This window comes from Capra hircus, chromosome 13 (assembly GCF_001704415.2).
Source record: "Capra hircus breed San Clemente chromosome 13, ASM170441v1, whole genome shotgun sequence".
In the NCBI taxonomy this organism is placed as follows: domain Eukaryota; kingdom Metazoa; phylum Chordata; class Mammalia; order Artiodactyla; family Bovidae; genus Capra; species Capra hircus.
Genome location: NC_030820.1, coordinates 62,783,207 through 62,804,655, shown reverse-complemented (window position 1 = coordinate 62,804,655; position 21,449 = coordinate 62,783,207). Strand labels below are relative to the sequence as shown.

At 49.2% G+C, this 21,449-nt stretch overlaps 1 protein-coding gene across 1 annotated transcript in view; it reads right to left on the bottom strand.

Annotated features, from left to right (window-relative positions):
• The window catches only part of ZNF341 (zinc finger protein 341), a 41,767-nt gene continuing 21,208 nt past the window's right edge, over window positions 891–21,449 (bottom strand). The window contains 8 exon segments of the mRNA XM_018057729.1: window positions 891–3,380; window positions 5,367–5,437; window positions 5,674–5,785; window positions 7,450–7,582; window positions 9,147–9,243; window positions 13,648–13,856; window positions 18,976–19,166; window positions 20,140–20,333. Coding sequence (XP_017913218.1) covers window positions 2,851–3,380; window positions 5,367–5,437; window positions 5,674–5,785; window positions 7,450–7,582; window positions 9,147–9,243; window positions 13,648–13,856; window positions 18,976–19,166; window positions 20,140–20,333 — 1,537 coding nt within the window. The 3' untranslated portion in view covers window positions 891–2,850.

Below are 21,449 nucleotides of genomic sequence, written 5' to 3'. Positions count from 1 at the left end.
TTCTCTGAGTTGCAACAACAATCTCATTGGGTAGGTGCTATTAATATCATTCTTTCCATTTGACATATGAGGAGTCCAAGGTTCAGAGCTGGGAAGAGGCAGCGCCAGGATTCAAACCCAGATCTGCCTGGTGCCACAATCTGGATTTGACAACCCTGGATGCCCAGGTTAGTTCCTCTTTCTACTACACCCTGTCCTACAGAAGCTGTGTCGTCAACACTGAATGACCCTTGACCGTGGGCCTTCCCCTCTCTGGGCCTCAGTCTCCCATATGCCAACCTAGGACAGATTTAGCTACGAGAACCCCAATATTGCCCCAGCCTCCTCACCCGCAGTCCAACTCCACATCTTCTAAGTATTAGACCTGATCTTAATATGGCCCTTGTTTGGGGGCCTGGCTCTGCCACTTTCTGCTGTGTGGGCCTCCCTGGTGGCGCAGAGGTTAAAGCATCTGCCTGCAAGTGGGAGACCTGGGTTCGATCCCTGGGTCGGGAAGATCCCCTGGAGAAGGAAATGGCAACTCCAGTATTCTTGCCTAGAGAATCCCATGGATGGAGGAGCTTGGCGGGCTACAGTCCATGGGTTGCAGAGTTAGACACGACAGAGCAACTTCACTTCACTTTGGGGGCCTGGCTCTGCCACTTACTGCTGTGTGACTTGGGGCTGCTTAACCTTGCCTCATCCTAGCTGTAAAATGTGATTAAAAGTAGCACTCACCTTAAAAGTGCTTAGGACACACCAGGCATGACATGAGTGCCTAGTCACCTTTAGTCCTCGTGATTATTGATAAGTGCACGCATGTGTACATTGACAGGAAAAAAAGAGAAGTATAATTTAAAATTGTATTAAGATGGAAATGTGGTTGTTCACATTTTTTACTATAACTGTTACAATTTTTTAAAAAATGTTTAATGTCACCCGTGATGCTTTCATTACAGAGAATATATTCGTTGTAGAGAATAAAATTCCTTAAGCCAACATCAAAGGCTCTCTCTGATTTCACATTGACCCATATTTCAGTAGAGCAGAGTGGCTAAGCGTACACGGAAGCAGGTCCCCCAGCTTGAAACCCAACTCTGACTTCCTGTGTGTGTTTGGGCAGGAAACTCTGCCTCTCTGGGCCTCTGTTTCCTCATCTGTGAACTAAGGAAAGTGACGATTCTCACCTGATGGGGCTGAACTTATGTAACACAGAAGGGTTACAACACAGCTTCCATCAAATGGAGGTTTGAAGCAATTAGTGATTATCATGATTGACCCATTTCCCCCAAATCTCTGTCACCCTGGACCACACACCAGCCCCAGGCCTCAATCACTGTCACACCTCAAGGTCTTCGCTCACGCCCTGCTCTGTCTGGCATGCCTTCTTCTATCTACCCATACATCACTCTGTCAAAGGCTACTTCCTCCTCTGAGACTTCCTGCCCCCACCAGTCCCTCCCCTGGCCCTTCTGATGGCTGGGCCAGGTACACTTACTGCCCTCACCCCCTCTGCTGTGCAAGGCTGCCTCACTCATCCCTCCCACTACATCACACCCTCTCCTGAAGATGTGGGGAAGTCAGCCTTGCTCTGAACTCCAGCCATAGGCCCACAAACAGATGTCTGAGGGATGTCCTCTTCAGGGAAACTCCGTGATTAGATTGCGCCCAACAGTCCTCTCGAATCCCGTCCTGTCCCATTTGGAGCCTCAGAGGCCTCTCCTGCACCTGAGGCAATGTGGTCTAGCAAGGTGGTGGTGAAGATAAATAAGAAAGCACTGGTCAAGGCCCCTTTTCTCCTCCCTGCCTCCCAGGAAGCCTGGTGTGCTTTCCCTCTGGACTAGCTGGAGACAGTGAAGGGAATGCTGGATGCAAGAGTATCTATGGCCATTTAGAGATGGTCCTCTGGCTCTGGTTAGAGTTTCTGATCGCAGAGGGTTTTAGGCTAAAACCCAGGATTCTGCATTTTCAAAAGTGAGTTATAAACCCCTTCCTCAGGGGGTTTCCATGGGTCATGATCTAAAATAACTGTTCTGTATGCATCAAACCTCTCTGTGGCTATTGGGGCAGGATAGTTGTGAGAGAGGAGCCAAGGGACCCCTCAGCCCCCACGTGCTTTGGAGGGGGCACTGCTGCCACCTAGGGGCTAAGAAAGAAACTGCCAAAGGTAGGGCCTGAGTCATTTTTTGATACAAAAAACATTTATTGAGCACTTGTTCAGTGCTGAGCACTATGCCAAATTCTTTGCACACTTCATCATACTGGATCCTGATGACAGCCCTATGAGGTAGTACTGTCATAAGCCCCACTGTACAGATACAGAATGCGGGGCTCAGAGAGGGGAAGTGACTTACCCAAGGTCACACAGCAAGTAAGTGTCAGTGCTTGGATCTGAAGCCAGATCTGGCTGATAGCTCCACTCCAACCATGACACTTGAGTGCCTCCTACATGCCTACATTACAGTCATCTGGGGATGCTGGGAGGAACTGCATGTGAAAAGGTTCAACAGATAAGGGCTCTAACCATCTCAGGCCTCAGCAGCTTAGTTAGAGGCTGCCCCCTGGCAGCCTAGAGGAAAGGTGGATGGGGCGGCCCTGTCTTCCCTCTTAGGCAGCCCAACCACCAGCCTGGACCAGCCAGACCCTGGGCCGCTCAGGCTCAGCTGCCTCGGTTCCCAGAATGGTGCAGGGCTTCCCAGCAGGACAGGGAACACAGCAAGGCGGCCTTGGGCCAGGGTTTACAGATGACGTTCCAAAAGGATTTTGACCAATGGCTCACTTCCACGGGGAAGGCTCTCTGGTGTGCTCCCAGGGGCTCTGGACCTAAAGATGAGCATCAGGCAGGACGCAGGAGCAAACACCATGGGCCCATCACTCTGAGGCCTGGATGTAGACAGGCACAGCGAGCATGGCACACGAGCCCTCAGCCCCTGCCTGCAGCTCCGCCAGCGCCAGGTTGGAGCCCAGGCCCTCGGCATGCCCAGGCACTACCAGCTCAGGTTCGCCCCCCACCGTGCCCCCCACTACGATGGACAGCACGGCCTCTGGCTCCGAGAAGGGCGGCTTGCCTGGGGCGGCCTCAGGCACGGGCCCGGCCCCTGTGTCCTTCAGCTCCTCCAGCCCGAGCGGGCCAGGCAGGGGGGTCACCACCTTGTGCCCACCGCCGCTGCCGCTGCGGGGGGCTGCCCGCCTCCGGGGGGGCCGCCGGGCTTGCAGGTCCTTGTCCTTTTGGGGGCCGAGGCGGCAGCGGTGGTCCTTGAGGTATTTGTGGCGGGAAAAGCCCTTGGCGCAGCCAGCGCAGCGGAACTTGTAGTTGCCCGTGTGGGCACGCTGGTGCTCGGCGAGGTGGGCGCGGCGGCTGAAGGACTTGCTGCACAGGGCGCATTTGTGGAGCTTCATGCCTGCGGAGAGAAGGGAAGGCCGTGAGAGGCGCCCAGACCCTTCACCCTGCACGGCTGCCTTGGCACTTGGGAGTAAAACCCAGTTCCTCAGCTTGCCCTGTGAGCAGGGGTGTGACCTGGGCCCTGCTCCCACCAGTTTCATCTCCCGCCTTCCCCCAGCCACCTCTCCTGTGCTGGCCTCCTGCCTCTGGGCCTCTCCATGCGCTCTTTCCCTCTGCCTGGAACAGCAAGCTCAGCCTCCACACCGCGGCTAACTTTGCCAGGTGGCCATCATCTCCCCTCTCTGGCTGGCCTGCCTCACCCTGGCCCCCTCACACCATTCCCCGCAGGGCTTCTAGAGAGGTCTTGGTAAAACTCCTCCATGACACTCCCCGCTCCAGACCCTCCAGTGATTCCCCAAGTTTCCCACGGAGCTGCGTGTGGCTGACCACCGCCTTCTCCTCTCAGCCCCTTCCCCTCCTCTCACTTGTTCTCTGAGCTCTAGGCCCTCTGCCCACTGTTCCTCATCTCAAGCACTCCCCAGTCTCTTCCCTGCCTCAAGGCTTCACCCCTGCTGCTCCCTCACCCTGGAAGCCATTTCCCGGCTCTTTTCATCTCTCAGACTCAGCTTTTCTGTCACCTCCTCCGAGAAGTCCTCCCTGACACCCACTTCTCTTTTATTCTCTGCCCTCTCACTCTGCTTATTTCCATCTTTGAACTCAGTATATTTTAGTGTAATATACTTATTTGTTTGCTGTTCATTTTTTATCTCTGCCACTACATGCTAAGCTTCCCAGGAGAGTGGGGTGGGGCTCTGCCTGACTCCCTCATGGCACCCCCAGTGCCTGACATGTGGTAGATTCTCAGTTATCACTCACTGGGTGAATCACTGGTGCCTCCATGTCCACTGTGAAGTCAACTCCATCCCACACACAGCTGGTGCCATGGCCCCCTCAGTTTCCCTGGAATGCTGGCTCAGAGAGGGGGCAGAAACTTGCCTGAGGTCACCCAGCAGGACAGTGGTAATGCCAAGAATCCAACCTAGGCTCTTAGTCTCCAAGTCCCCAATCTACTCTCCCAGATTTCAAACTAGATACTTTCTGGAAACCAGTGGCTGTTCATCAGGGGTGACTTTACTACCCAGGGATTTCTTGGCTTGTGCCCTGGAGGCAGACATGCTGCTAAACAATCTACAGTGCCCAGGGCAGATATCCATGACAAAGAATTATCCAAAATATCAATAGTGCTGACACTGAGAAATCGTGTTCCAGACCAAATGGTACCTGGATGTGGGAAGCCAGCCAAGCTATTCCAGGGAAGCAGCAATCTTGGGGGGAGCTCCGTGGAGCCCCTTGGAAACTGAGGAGTGATGTGCAGACCCCTACTCCACATCCCAGCTGTACTTCTCTGCCAAGGGGACCAAGAAACCCCTCTGGCCTTATCTTGCTGCTAAGTCGCTTCAGTGCGACCCCATAGACAGCAGCCCACCAGGCTCCACCGTCCCTGGGATTCTCCAGGTAAGAACACTGGAGTGGGTTGCCATTTCCTTCTCCAATGCATGAAAGTGAAAAGTGAAAGTGGAGTCACCAGTCGTATCTGACTGTTAGTGACCCCATAGACTGCAGCCCACCAGGCTCCTCCATCCATGGGATTTTCCAGGCAAGAGTACTGGAGTGGGTTGCCATTGCCTTCTCCGGGCCTTATCTTGGACCCACTCAGAATCGGATCTCCCTCCCATATGACCCCATCTCTATCACAGTGGGTGCTTCTCTGATACAGTCATCTCATGAGTCAGCTTCCTTCTCCACCTGGAGGTTGTGGCTGACTCACCTCTGTGCACCCTGAGGACCCAAATGTAGGGGGGAGCTCCTGGGAGCAAGAGTCTGCTGGCTAGAAGGTGTCAGGCAGGGATACTAAGTCTCATGAGACATGCCTGTTCTTTCCAGGGTCCTGCCCAGGGGGCTCGAGCTGAACCAGACTTTCCCAGCAGGTGCAGGAGCAACTTACCAGAGTGAGAGAGGATATGAGCCTTCAGCTTATCTGGCCGATTGAACTCCTTACTGCAGCCCGTGTGTGTCCTAGAACCCAAAACGCTGGTCAGGGGAGTGTGCTAAGCCCAGGACTCTCCTGTTGGCCACTCTGCTAGCCCTCATCTACCCTGGGGGCTGGGCAAGGAAGCAGGGTGGGAAGTGAGGCAGCCAGGCAGGACCCGGGACAGGACAAAAGGTGAGTGGCCTTACGCCCTCAGCCCCGGCCCTCTTCTACCCCACAGCTGGTAAAGCTGCCCCTCCTACCCAGGGTCGTCTCTACTCACGAGAAGGGGCATTTGTATTTCTTGAATGGCTCATGGATCAACATGTGTCTCTTCAGTTTGTCCTTGCGGTTGAATGCGGACTCACACACTGAGCATTTGTAGGGCTTCTCACCTGCAGGAGGAAACCCCGTTGGGGGGGCCCAGGGTGCCCTGAGAGGGAGTCTGAATTTGGGGCACAGGGGTCCCCACCAGACAGCAGCAACTCCTTTAGAGAGGTGGCCTGGGGAAGACCTCTCTCTCCTCCCTCAGGACTTTGCTTTGCCAAGGAGACGAGGGGGCTGCTTCAGTTAGGAGGGGCAGGAAAGGCCTCTCCGATGAGGCAACACCTGAGGTGAGCCCTGAGGTGGTGAAGGAGTGAGCCTGGCAGACACTGGGAGTGAGTCCAGGCAGGAGGAGAGGCAGGGTGCTGGGTGTGTCTCAGGAACAAAGTGCAAGGAACAGGGAAGGGAACATGAGGCAGAAGAGGAAGTGGGCAAGGCAGCCAGGCCTGACAGGGAGGGCCTGAAAGCCAAGGTTTCTACTCTGAGCCGAATGAGAAGCCACAGCGGGGCCGAGCGGAGGAGGGCCAGGATCTGACTGTGGAGGAGAGCAGACTGAGGGCGGTGTGGGCTCAGGCAGGAAGGAGGCTGGTACAAGAAATGGGAAGTGGCCAAGTACTAGTGATGCTGAGAAAGCAGAACCAGCAGCCCTTGCCAACGGACTGGCTGTGGGGCAGGAGAGGAAGAGAGTCAAGGATGAGCCTGAGGCACGGGTTATCAGGTGGACAGTCGTGACGTTTACTGAAATGGGGTCCACCATATGGGAAGGGGGAAAGTGAAAAATGAAAGTGAAAGTCGCTCAGTCATGTCCAACTCTTTGCGACCCCATGGACTTCTCCAGGCCAGAATACTGGAGTGGGTAGCCTTTTCCCTTCTCCAGGGGATCTTCCCAACCCAGAGATCGAACCCAGGTCTCCTGCATTGCAGGCGGATTCTTTACTAGCTAAGTCATAAGGGAAGCCCACAGGAGGGGGCAATACATCTTATCTGATTGAATCCTTACAACAAACCATAAGGTAAGTCCTTGATGAGAAAACTGAGGTTCATGGTGTACACTTAGTGTTTGGGGGAACTAAGATTCCATAGCTCAGCAGTATGGCCCGAAGCCCACTTGAGTCACACCAAATCATCTGCTGCAGATTCCACGGGAGGGGCTGGTGGGGGTGGGGCATGGAGAGCAGCTCTCATCTGACAGGGGTCGGGGGTCACAACCTGCCCTTTGGAAAAGGTCTATGATTGGGCTGTTTTATTTCCTGCCATTATTTCCTCTCTGTCCTCCTCTCTAAGATGAATAAGTACTTTTGAAATATGCCAATCCAATGACTGAGGTAATTCTGATTATAATGGAACTGTCTGCAGCCATTAAAAAGGTTAAGGTGTGGGAAGGAATTCTGTACCGAGAACAGTGGGCCCAGTCTCCGGGGCTCAGAACGGTCTCAAGGGGATGATTCCTGGAGGCAGAGCCAGGAGTCCCTCCACCAGCCTCCAGAGGCTCGTCTCTACTACACTGTTGGTGGGAACCTCTTGCTCCCTTGAGATGGCAGATGGGTAGGGGGCCAGGAAGGAGATAGGGTCAGGGATGAAGAGGAGGAAGGGGGTGGGCAGGAGGATGCTGAGAAGCAGGCTGAAGGAGCTGGGAAGGAAGGCCAGAGGGGGATGGAAAGGGGAGCTGAGAGGGTGTCTAGGGGAGAGGGTTGGGGATTGAGCAGAAGTTGTGGGGGGGGGGGGGTGTACCCACCTGAGTGGATGTGAGCATGCAGCTTGAGGTAGTGCTCCCGCCGGAAGAACTTCTTACACACCTGGCACTTGAACCTGCCCCCGCTGCCGTGGGTGGGCAGATGACGCCGCAGGTACCGCTCACAAGGAAATACCTGGCAGGACAAAGGAGTCGGCGTCAGGACTGACTCACCACCCGCACCACATTATGAGCTCAAGGGGCCCCTCATTACCAGCTCTTATGGAAACACCATTCTTTCTGCCCACTAGGGGTCAAGGCTCACAGTGCCCAGCTCAGTCATTAGAAGCTCATGGCTCCCACTACTCACCCATAAGACCAGTCAAGACAGGCTGGCTCTGGGCTTCTGCCCAGGCTGTTGTTTCCACCCAGAGAGACTTTCTCTCTTAGCAGGACAAACTTCTACTCATCCTTTAAGACCCAACTCAGGTCACTGCTTCCATGAAGCCCTCCGTGACTTCTCAATGCCACACATTCAATGCCTTGAAAGTCCACCCACACTTTTAAAGTTAGCATCTAACCTATTTGAATAACAGCCCTTTGCTCACATGAGATCTCCAGGGCAGAGAGGAGCTCTCATTTCCCAGCACAGGGCCTGAGTTAAATGACTGACAAGCAGGGGAATGAATGAAGAAATGAACACGTAACCGAAGAAATAAGTGGAAAGGTAATAAAAAGCCAGAAAACACAGAAGCCAAATTCTCCTTCCTCCCCAGGTATAGGAAGGGCACTCATTCATTTTTTCATTCATCTGATACAGATACGTGGTCAAGGACACAGACCTAATTACTTACTCACTCCATTATCTCCTAGCTGGATGATCTTTCAGTGCCTTAGTTTCCCTGTCTGTAAAATAGTATGCCAGCCTCCTAGGGTTAAATGAGTCAGTTTCAGATAGAATGCTCAGAACCACATCTGGCACAGGGTTCTTGCTAATTCATGATACCTTTTATTTGGACCACAAATTCCAAATCCCCAAATTAGGCTGTAAAATTAGAAACATCTACAATGAGGCCGAAGCGAAACCAGAACTGTCTGTCCTAGGAAATCTGCCATGTAAGGTGGTAAGAAAATGAGAAGAACAAAGAAACCAGTTAGACACACCAGGGGGTGCAATCAGCAAAATCCAGACTTCAGGAAACTCCACAGGACCAAAGGCCCAGCTTCTTCAACAAACACATTAAAAGGAAAAAAAAAAAAGCATTGATGGTGGAATCTGTAGATTAATAGAATCAATCACAGTATATGGACTTGATTCAAACAAACTTTACAAAAATTATGTTTTGGTGAAAAGTGAAAAATGGAACCCTGACTGGATTTTTGATGGGTGTGAAGGGCCAGGCTTTAGTGAGAGATTCCAGATCCACTGTTAAAAAGGAACTGGTAATAACCAGGATAATAAGACGTCAGGAAGTTGGAGGCTGCTGTTTGCATGCCGGGCCTGGGCCCAAGAGAGTCCTCACTCCACAGCCTGGCCAGCCCGCCTAGCCCCAGTAGCAACCCCGGGCCAGCCAGGGTAGGTGACCAATTGGTAAGACTGGCAAGGGAGAGCTCTCACTCCTCAAGAAGTGCTGTCTGCAGAGACAACCCCAAGCTCGGCCTGCATGTGATGAGGCAGGAGAGGAGGAGACAGTGGGGTCTTCGCGCCATCACCTCTTGCCCCCTACTTTTGTCTCGCCAGAAAGGGCAGGCGTCCTCACCTTTTGGCAATGCGGGCAGGGGAAGTTGTGTGTGGCGGTCTGCAGGTGATGCTCCAGCGCCTCAGGTGTGGAGTACTTGTTGACGCATTTGACACACCTAAATGGGGAGGAGCAGAGAGGTGAGAGAGCATGCACGGGGCTGGAGGTAACCAGCCACACCCCTCCTCCACCATCACTGGTTAACATACCCGCAAAATAGCAGTTTCAGGCCACAAGCCACACTAAAGAAAAGACCCCACTGTCCTCCCACCATGAAAACACTGGCCAGCAATTGGGCCCATTTACAATGCAGTACCAATGAGGAAAGCTAGAGGCAGGTGGGCAATTCATGCTAAAAACAGAACTGTGGGCCCAGCCATCTGTACACCAGGGCCATGGTGGGAAACCCACAGGCAGGCTGCACCTGTGGTGGGCCCAGGGGACTCCCCCCAGGGCCACACCCTGAAAACCACAAGCTAAATGCCTGCAAATGGCAAGAAAGAAGGAGGGGGTGGGGTGGGAGCCGTGCTACCAGGAGGGCAGAGACTCTGTGAGCTGGTGGGAGAAAGATGGGAATGGCTCAGGCTCTGGTGGCAGGAGGCACAGGTTTGCAGGGGAGGCAGTTTCGCAAGACCATTAAAATGAAAACTCCCTGCCAGAAATGCCACCCTAACTAAATCATGCAAGGTAACATGCCCAGCAATAGGGAAAACCCATGTCATGTGTCTCCTGATATAATGTGCTGAGAAAGACACAACGTCGCTTCATGACGCTCCTGCCAAAAGTGTCAATCCTGGACCAACCCTGAGGTCAAATCAGACAAATCCAAACTGAGCGCATTCTACAAAATACCTGGCTTCTACTCTCTCAAAATACTAAGGTCATGAAAGACAAAGACAGAAAGAACTGTTTCAGCAAAAAGGGGACTGAAGAGACAAGGACAACCGAATGCAATGTGTGATCCTGGATTGGACCCTGGGACCAGACAAAAGTTTTTTCTTCATCTATAAAAGATGCTATTGGAACCATTGGAAATTTCTGCATAAGGTCTATAAATGCGGTAACAGAATTGTATTGATTTAACTTCCTGATTTTGATAACTACACTATGCTTTTATGGAAGAGGTTATCCTTGTTTTTAGAAAATACACACGAAAGAGAAAAGGTAAAGGAGCATGGTGCCTGCAAATTATTCTCAAAAAGCTCAGAATATGACACAGCCAGTGTGGTTAGTATTGTAATACCTGGGAAATGTGGGTGAAGGATATGTATGGGAATTCTTTGTACTATTCGTATAACTTTTTTAGAAGTCTGAGATTATGTCAAAGTAAGGTTTTTTAAAAAATATTATTTATTTATTTGGCTGCAATGGGTCCTTAGTTGCAGCATGCGGGATCTCTAGTTATGGCATATCGGATCTAGTTCCCTGACCAAGGATTGGAGCCCCTGCATTGGGAGCTCAGGCTTTGAGCCACTGGAACACCAGGGAAGGTCCCTCAAAGTAAGTTTAAAAAAAACACTTCTTGAAAGCAATTGCCTGTGGGATGCGGAAGTGGGTCAGGATGGATAGGGAATTCCTTTTCATTCTATGTGCTTCTGTAGTTTTAAAATACCACATTGTATGCACATAAATTTATTTTTTCAGATAGTAATTAATCTTTTGTAAACCCTTCTTTGATCTCTGATCTGCAAAATTACTTCTAGGAACTTATTTACAAATGAGCAAAGATATAGGTGCAAAGTTGTTCCCTGTAATGTTGTTTATAATAATGATAAACTGGAAATGACCCAATTAACCTGTAGTATGGGACATGTTAAATAAATTACAGCCTATCCATGTATAATGGAATGCTAAAGTCTCCTCTCTGAGCCTCAGTGTCCTCATCTTTGCAATGGGGAGAATACCACAGCTATGAGCTGAACTAGGTTCCTCCAAAATCCCTATGGTGAAGTCCTGATCCCCAATGTAATGGTATTTGCAGATGGAGCCTCTGGGAGGTGCTTAGGTCTAGGTGAGATCATGAGAGTGGGAGCCTCCAGATGAGATTAGTGCCCCTATAGGAAAAGAGCAGGGACTTCCTTGGTGGTCCAGTGGTTAAGAATCTGCCTTCCAACACGGGGAATGTGGGTTTAATCCCTGGTCAAGGAACTAAGATCCCACATGCTGAGGGGCAACTAAGCCCATGCACTGCAACTACCGAGCCCACGTGCTCTGGAGCCTGCATGCCACAACCAGAGAGAAACCCACACCACTACTAGAGAGAAGCCTCCACGGCACTATGAAGAACCCTCAAGCTGCAACAAGATTCTGAGAGCCACAACCAGGACCCAATGCAGCTAAAGAAGGAAAGAAAGAAAACAAAAGACCAGAGAGAAAGGCACCCTCTCTCTCTCACATGACTCTAATATTTTGTTATAGCCACCTGAACTGACTGATACCACCTACATCCCAGGAAGGCAGGGCTCAATGTCCCTAAGTCAGGTCAAGGCACCTTGCAGGTACTCACTTCTTTTTACTTGGCATCTCACTCCAGAGAGCCACACAGCTACAGGGACTTGAAATTCCACAGACTGGAAGGGCAAAAGCAAATGCTCTCTACAAATGGGAATTACTCGTTATCCAGAAATCACCCCTTAGCTGGTCAGAGTTCACCTGGCTTTCCTGCCTCTGGGGCCCCATTTCCCAATCCCCCAGGGTCAGATGCCCTCTACCCCATTTCTTGAGCCCAGTCCCCCTGCCAGCTTCTTAAAGCTCCTGTGATTTCTACAAGATCCTCAGGCCCTGGCCCCCACTTCTTCTCCCAGGCCCCATCTAAACATCTCCTCCCACTTCCATTCTACAGAACAGGCATTCTAAACCACTTGCTATTTTATTTCCTATCTTTACAGTTGCTGTTCCTCCTATTAGGAAGGTACTCCCGGCCATCCACTGTCTACCTGGCAAACTCCTATTCATCCTTCAAAACTCAGTTCAGATAGCATTGCTCCTGGGATACTGTCCCTTGCCCTACCTCTTACCGTGGGTATATATGTCTATGACAGCATTTTATCACAGCATACAGTAAGAATACATACACTCCTGTCTCCCTAAGCAGTCCATGCATTCTAGACTCAAAGTCTGTTTACTTATTTCTGAACCCCAGAAGCCTCACCCAGGAGCTAGAGGTGGGCCAGGGTTGGGGGTATGCATTAACAGAGGTCATCAGCCAACTCCCTGCAGATATAAGTCTGCACAGAGAAGCAAAATTATTCTAACATGAAAATATTCACTAATGAACTAGAAGTCGTCACTGGACAAAAACTCCTATTTTTTTCCCCCACTAATACCTATCCCCATGTGCTAGGTTTTGTGAGGCAGCTGCTCCCAAATGACATAAGGCTAATGCACAGCAAAATGAATGGAGAGCAACAGTGAGGGGTTCCTCCAAATCATGGAAGTGATGCTAGACAATACCATCAGCAAATGGGATTCTGGAGGAGGAGCCAGAAAGCTCTCAAGGAAGGGAGATTCCACAAGGATGAACACAGGCTCAGTAGCTCCAACGAGAATGACAAGGACAATTACAAGATCAATGGATCCAAAGAGAATGATCGGAAGTTCTAAGGACTAAAAGCACATGGCAAAACGGAGGGAGCCCTTCATCATTTCTGCTAAAGGGACCTTCTTTATGACTGAAACAGAAGACTACAGCCATGTAAAGGGTTGTCAGAAAAATTACCCCCAATAAAATACACATTTAATTCATTCCTTGTCCCACTCTAAGAATCAGCATATAGCTCCAACTTTAACCTAAATTCTATAGATTATAAAACATACCAATCTTATTTTTATGATTTTTGCTTTCAAATACACACTTGTGCATTTTTTCATTTAAGAATCGATGTAGGATTTCCCTGATGGTCTTGTGGTTAAGAATCCATCTGCCTATGAATGCAGGGACTCAGGTTCAATTCTTGGTCCAGGAAGCTCCCATATGCCATGGGACAACTAGACCCATGAGCCACAACTATTGAAGCCCGCACCCCAGAGCCCACGCTCTGCAACAAGAAAAACCACCACAGTGAGAAGCTCGAACAACGCAACTAGCGAGTAGCCCCCGCTTGCCACAACTAGAGAAAGCCTGTGCTCGGCAACCAAGACCAAGTGCAGCCAAAAAAAAAAAATCAGTGTACCATTCTAAGTGTAATCTAACTTGTGTAGATTATCAGACAAAATACTATTTTCATAATATTTTACTTTAGGGAAAAACAAATCTTTTTTCCACTATGAACAAGGAAAAATTGCCTTCCCTTTTTAAGACGTTTTCTTTTTAAGGTTGCATGTCTGCCAAGCTGAAGAATGATACAAGGAGGAGCCACATTTTCTCCCCACTCAGTGCCAAGGCACACAACCCACTCCCCCAGGCTGGACCCTGAAGCCTCAGATTCCCCTTTGAGATGTCCCACTGGACCTGAGCAGTTGGAACCACCAAGGGAATGGACCCCCGGGCTTCCTATGGGGAGGGGGAAGGGGGATCACGTACTTGTAGACGGCACTGTCCTTCTTGGGGCTGTGCTGTGGCAGGAGGCTGTGTGAGTACTGATGCACGCCCAGGTCGTACAGCGAGGGGAAGTCCTTGCCACAGAGGTGGCAGCGGTAGCTCAGCTCCTCCTGGTGGCTCTTGATGTGCTCTAGGAACGTGTCCAGCTTCGGGAAGGTCTGCGCACAGCTCTTGACCACACATTTGTACACCTTGGGGGAAGAGGTAGGGCAGGTGAGGGCAGGCTGGAGAGCCGCCTCCACTGTGGTCCCCTGCCCTGTGGTGTCCACCTCCAACACTGCTCACAGAAGACCCAACTGCTGTTCCCCTGCTCCCCTGCTGCAGGAGCCCTGGGTTTATTATTATTTTTTCTTCATTCATTTATTTTTAATTGAAGGATAATTACAATATTGTATTGGCTTCTGCCATACATATTATTTTTTTAAATTTATTTATTGTTTAACTGGAGCATAATTGCTACAATGCTGTGTTCATTTCTGCTGTATGACAATGTGAATCGGCTATATGCATGTCAACCACAAATTGCCACTTGCCATGGGCACTTGCCATCTACCTCTACAAGGATTAAATCACATGCTGCTACAGCTGACCCACCCCCTGAAAAGAGTTCAGGGTGGAAAGCAGAAATGAGGCGCTCTGTGCTCGAGGAAAAACTAGTATGACAGGTCTTCAGGTATTTTTAGGAGCTGATTTTATGAGCCTAATTCTTGTATCTCCCTATATCTAAAAAAGCACTAAAATCCTTCATGGTGATGACTGTTCCTCGTGACTAGCAAAAGCTTCACAAGCCTAGCGGAAATCTTTTGGAAAAAATATGTGCTTGACTGCATGTACTCTCTCTTCACCAAAATCTCATATATACTGACCTTTCCCTCCCTGCCTCTTTGGAGCAGCTTCTCAAAGCTATGTGAGGTGCTGCCTCCCAGACTGCCCTCATTTTGCCCCTAATAAAACTTAACTCTCACATTGTGCATTTCTTTTTAAGTCAACACGTATATATCCATGTGTTCCCTCCCTCTGAAGCCTCCCTCCCACCCCACCCCCATGCCATACCCTAAGTCATCACAGAGCACCGAGCTGAGCTCCCCGTGCCACACAGCAGCTTCCCACTAGCTGTCGATTTCACACACGGCAGCGTCTAAATGTCAGTGCTGCCCTCCCGATCTGTCCTACCCTCCTCTTCCCCTGTTGTGTCTACAAGCCTGTTCTCTACGTTTGCGGCTATATTCCACCCTGCAAATAAGTTCATCTGCACCATTTTTCTAGATTCCAAGAAACACAAACTAAAACCACAATGAAGTACCACTTCACACTGGTCAGAATGGCTATCACCAAAAAAACATACAAACAATAAATTCTGGAAAAGGTGTGGAGAAAAGGGAACCCTCTTGTACTATATGTACTGGGTATATTTTAAAAAAATTATCCAAACCTTGGAATGATAACATCTTGAAAAGATGTGAAAAGATGGCATCCCATCCTTTCAATGTTATGCGAGAATGGTGGCTCTCCAACTCGAGCCTGCATCACAGTAGCAGACTGGCCACTTCCAGGGAATCTGACGCAGCAGGTCTGGGTGGCCTGAACACGTGCATTCCTGCCAAGCACCCAGGCGATGCTGAAGCTACTGGGCTGGGGACCTCACTTGGAGAGGCAAGCAGTCTGGCAAGCAGTTAGGTGAAGATAGTTAAGCTGCTAAGGGTCATCTCACTCTCTGGGTGATGTCACTTGTTTTGACTATTTATTACTGATCAGAACCTAGACTCTCTAAAGTTAAATGTTAACTTGTAGAAAACTGATCCAATGTAAATTATTTTTGTCATGTAGAAAAGATAACTCCAGAGGGTTTTTTTTTTTTAAACTCCAGAGGTTTTATTGCCCTGAAGGACATAAACCAGATTTGTATCTAACTTAGTAATCTTATTTCAGGATTCCTTTTTTTTTTTACTGACACAGTTACACAGAGATATAGGTATCAGTGTTCTGTACCATCTTTTGACCGGCTTTGTCATTTTTCCAGTTCCCCCATTAATGAATTAAGCAAAATCCTGATTCAAGTGCACTAAGTTATTTGTATGAAAGATATGCTTTTAACATTTTAAAAGGTATACATTAATAAGTAGTACACACTCCTTATGGGGCTTCCCAGGTGGTACTAGTGGTAAAGAACCCGTCTGCCAAAGCAGGAGCTGTAAGAGATGAGGGTTTGATCCTTGGGTTAGGAAGATCCCCTTGGAGGAGGGCATTGCAACCCACTCCAATATCCTTGCCTGGAGAATCCCATGGACAGGGAGCCTGGCAGGCTACAGTCCACAGGGTCGCAAAGAGCTGGACATGACTGAGGTGACTTAGCACAAATGCATGCACACACTCTTCCTCATAGGGTTGTGAAACAGTCGCAGTTGCATGACACACTCAGGGTTGCCTATACAATTCCAACCCTTCTTCCTAACAAAGAAGGAAGACGGCTTCTTCTTCCTAACAAAGTGAACCCTGATTTGCTCAGAGTGGCAAGATGCCCAGTTAAAACACTTGATCCTCTGGCTCCCTTACATCGAGTATCAGTCATGCGACCATTTCTTGCCAATGGTATGTAGGCAGTAATCTTTGGGGAGGGCATCACTCCCTGGACACAAAGGCAAAAGCTTCCTAGGAGAAGTTCCCTCTGTTTTTTGCATTTATCCTAATTGGAATACAGCTGTGATGACTGAAGGTGTGACAGCCATTCTGCAGCCTTGAGGATGAAAGCCACATGCTAAAGATAGCAGAGCAGAAAGCCAGGAGAATCCTACTAGATAAACCCAATACTACCTACTTATGGACCTCTTATGATGTGAGAGAGAAAAAAATCCTAACCAGTAAGCCAGTTACCTATTATCTGCAGCCTAACAATGCATTTCTAAATGATAGAGCAGGTGCATGGGCTCTGACCAATGAGAAGGCTACAGAAGGCTTCTGGGCAAGGTTTCCTTGCTCTTAAAGAAGATACAGAAGATATTATTAATGTAACCCCTTTATGTTCATGGATAATACTGTGTCTGGTCTTCTGCCTAGAAAAAGTGGCCACCACCATAGGACCACAGGTGAACCACCAGCAGAGGACAGGGCCACGCCCTGTGGAGACAAGAGTTAGAAAGACACAGGGCCCTTGATGCAGGGTTGAGTCAACTGTCTCAGGCCTGAGTTGCCCCATCTTGGGTTTTCTTATTATGTGAGATAACAAACTTCCTAATTGTTTAAGCCAGTCTGAATAAAAGTTTTTGGTGATTTTTCCCCCCAAGGATAGTCTAACTTAACGCCATCAATCTCTCTGCTAAGAATCTATAATAAGGGAAAAGTCAAGAGATGTGGACAAAGATTTGATTACAACAATATTCATCACGGTTTTGTTTATAATAGCAAAACTCAGGAAATAACCTAAATGTCCAATAATAGGGGATTTAAAGAATGCCGCCGTTGGGACTTCTCTGGGGGTTCAGTGATGGGACTCTATGCTTCCACTGCAAGGGGCACGAGTTTGATCCCTGGTCAGAGAATTAACAACACACAAGCCATGTGGCATAGTCAAAAAAAAGAAGGAAGGAAAGGAAATCTACAAAACATACTGCATTGAGTGCCGGATTCCTGGGAGGACATACTGTAAGCTGGTTATGACAAGGGGTTTGGAGTCAAATGAACTGGCTTTGAATCCTGCCTCAGTTATTACTGGCAGTGTGACTCTGGATGGATCGAACCTCGGTTTCTTCATCTGGATACACTGAAAATGCCTATCTCTAAGGTTGCTATGAGAAGTAAGTAAAGTACTGAATGTGAGGAACCTTAGTAGGGTTGTTACTCAGTCCTAAGTTGCGTCTGACTCTGCCACCCCATAGACTGTAGCCCACCAGGCCCCTCTGTCCATGGGATTTCCCAGGCAAGAAGACCACAGTGGGTTGCCATTTCCTTTTCCAGGGATCTTCCTGACCCAGGAATCCAACCAGCATCTCCTGTATTGCAGGCAGATTCTATACTGTTGAGCCACCAGGGAAGCCCTCTAGCAGGGTACTTAGCATATAATAAATAGTAAATGTGAATCTATATATTTTTCAGACTTTTCTGAATTTCCCAATTCTATATTGGGTATATGATAATTTAATAGGGAGAAAAAATAACTAACAAAAATTACTTTGAATAGAGTTACCATATAACCTAGTAATTCTACTCTTAGGTTTATACCCAAGAGAACTGAAAACACATGTTCATACAAAAACTTGTACACAATGATCACTAAAGTATTATTCATAATAGCTAAAAAGTAGAAAGAACCTAAATGTCTATCAACTGATAAAAGGATATTCAAAATGTGCTGCTGCTCCTAAGTTGCTTCAGTCATGTCTGACTGTGCGACCCCCTAGACGGCAGCCCACCAGGCTCCCCTGTCCCTGGGATTCTCCAGGCAAGAACACTGGAGTGGGTTGCCATTTCCTTCTCCAATGCATGAAACTGAAGTCACTCAGTTGTGTCTGACTCCTAGCGACCCCATGGACTGCAGCCCACCAGGCTCCTCCGTCCATGGGACTTTCCAGGCAAGGGTACTGGAGTGGGTTGCCATTGCCTTCTCCACAAAATGTGCTATATTCATACAATGAAATATTATCCAAAAATAAAAAGGAATAAAGTACTGATACATGTTACAACATGAATACAAATATTATCTCAAAAGGCCACATACTAGATGATTCCAATATTAAATGTCCAGAATAGGCAAATCAATAGAGACAGAAAATGGGTTAGTGGTTGCCTGAGTCGGAGTAGGGGCGAGTGAACACTAATGTGTATAAAGTTTCTGGGGTGATAAAAAAGTTCTGCAAAAAAAAAAATGTTCTAGAAATATAGGGGTGATGGCTGTATAACATTATGAATAGATTAAAAACTACTGAAGCGTACACTTTAAAACGGGTGAATTTTATGGCATGTAAATCACACTTCAATTGAAAAAAAAAAAGGCTGTAGTCTCAAATCTCCATAGGCAGGTTTTTACACACTAGATCTTCTCAAAGTGGTAAGAATTCTTCCTGTGTCTGATTCCTTCATTATATGACCCTTGAGAGGTGGACTTCCTCCCTCAGGCAAGCACCGTAATGGCCCAAAAAGCTGGCACCACCCAGAGAGGATGGAGGGGGAAGCTTAGCCCATCATGGTCACATGGCAGCTCAGAGCAACCGAGGCCCACTCCTGTCCCTTTCTAGGCCATGTTCAAGACCCCAGCATCAGCCAAGGCTCATGACTCGAGTGGTTGTGCCCCTCCCCTGCTCCCGCCCCCTTACCTACCTGCTCATTCTTGTGCTGGGTCATGTGGGACTTGAGCTGGAAGTAGGTACTGAACTTGCTGGGGCAGAACTGGCACAGGTAGGAGCTATCGATGAGGACCACCTGCTTGGCCTCCAGCTTGTCCCCCTCTCCCTCGCCGGCTGTGGGCAAGGCCTGGGGCTGTGGGGCGCTCGACAGGGTCTGGCCCAACCCTGTGGAGAAAGCCAGGGAGGAAAGTCACTGAGAAAGGCAGAGGAAGAGGCAGGGCAGAGGGCCACGCCACCCGGGAAGGACTCCTGGGACCCCTCCCCGTGCTCTGCTGGATTCACCTGCCACCAACCATGGGCTCAGTGTGGGACGTGGTACCGAGGCCCTGCATTCATGCTCAGCTGCTGTGCAGGGACACAGCCATTCCAGGGGCCAAACTACTGAACACTTACATTCTGATGGATGAAGAGCCACTGCCTCAAGTCACCCCTTGCAGGCCTTCCCCTCAGACACTCTAGACAGCTCTGAGGTTGTTAACGACCCTGACTGCCACCCCTAGCTGAATTCACGATGCCGCCCAGCTCCTCGTACAATCATGTGTTTAGCTGTTCCTCCCTCACTCTCCCTGAGGACAGGGGCCTCTGACCTCAAGTTTGTAGGCCCAGGGGCCTGGCACACAGTGGTGGTGCTGGTTTAGTCGCTAAGACGCATCCAACTCTTTGTGATCCCACAGACTATAGCCCACCAGGCTCCTCTGTTCATGGGATGTCTCAGGCAAGAATACTGGAGTGGGTTGCCATTTCCTTCTCCAGGGGATCTTCCTAACTCAGGGATCGAACCTGAGTCTCCTCCTTGGCAGGCAGATTCTTTACCATTGAGCCACCTGGGAAGACCCCTGGCACACAGTAAGCCTCCATAAATGTTTGCTCAATGGTTGAACCCTAGGTGCTAGGCATTACAAGAGTTTTGAAAGAAATGGGTTCTTCTCTAGAGCTCACAAGAATTCAGAAGGCACACACAGAATGGCTCAACACAGTAGGGCCAGCTCCTACTGGCAGGCCAGAGAAAAGGGGGCATATGTTGCTTGCACAGAACACCCCCTCCGTGAGCTGTCTGTGGCTGGCTCTGCTCACCCCCAGGGCTGCACAGGGATGCTCCAGCCAGACGCTGCCCAGTACAGTGGTCACTTCTACCCACCTGTGTTATCCTCATCCTCCTGTCTGCTGGGGTTCAGAGCCATGACCTGTACCGTCACAGAGTTGCGAGAGACGGTGCCACCGCTGCGTCCTGGAGGCCACACCTTGTGGGTTTGCATGTGTTTCTTGACGTTAGACTTCTGGGCAAAGGCGCGGCCACATGCAATGCACTGGAAGGGCTTCTCACCAGTGTGGCTGTGGAAAACAAGGCTTGTCAGCACCCACGTGTAGGGACTGTGACCTCAGTCCAGGAGCTCAGAACCACCAGGAAGCCCTGGGCAGAGCATCTGGAGGCTGTGGGCCACCATCCTGAGACTGTGAGGACGAGCCCTCTTACTGAGGCAGGCAAGCACAGACACACCCCTGGCTCCTAGTGACAAGACTGAGTGGCTGAATCAACCAGCCCTGGAGCGGACCTTCTCTGTGGCCATCTTAAGCTGTGAGATAAAACAGTTTCAAAGAATTGGTGCTTTCGAACTGTGGTGTTACAGAAGATTCTTGAGAGTCCCTTGGACAGCAAGGAGACCAAACCAGTCAATCCTAAAGGAAATCAACTCTGAATATTCATTGGAAGGACTGATGCTGAAGCTGAATCTCCAGTACTTTGGCCACCTGATGCGAAAAGACCTTGATGCTGGGAAAGACTGAAGGCAGGAGGAGAAGGGGATGATAGAAGATGAGATGGCTGGATGGCATCATTGACTCAGTGGACATGAGTTTGAGCAAACTCTGGGAGATGGTGAAGGACAGGGAAGCCTGGCGTGTGCTGCAGTCCGTGGGGTTGCAAAGAGTTGGACACATCTGAGAGACTGAACAACAATTGTTTAAGTGGAGAATTTTCTGTTATTTGTAGGAGAAAACGTCCTAGCCGTCACAGCACAGCACTTGTACAACTATTTAAAACTTTCCTTCAAATCAATGCACTTTTTAAGAACTGAAAATAATTAAAAATGAAGCTTCCTGTTGTTATTATATATGTAAAACCGCTTGTCATAAACACAAGTAACAAAAAATGCAATTATTCATAAAACAATCTTATTAAGATCTATAGACGCATCATCCTTATGGCAGACATAAACCATATGGGACTATTTAAATTTAAACTCATTAAAATAAAATCAAGTTAAAAACTCAGTTTCTGAGGCTTCCCTGGTGGCTCGGTAGTAAAGAACTGCCTGCCAGTGCAAGAGACACGGGTTTGATCCCCGATCTAGGAGGATCCCACATGGTGCGGAACAACTAAGCCCGGGTGCCACAGCTATTGAGCCCGTGCTCTCGAGCTCGGGAGCTGCAACTACTGAAGCCCGAGTG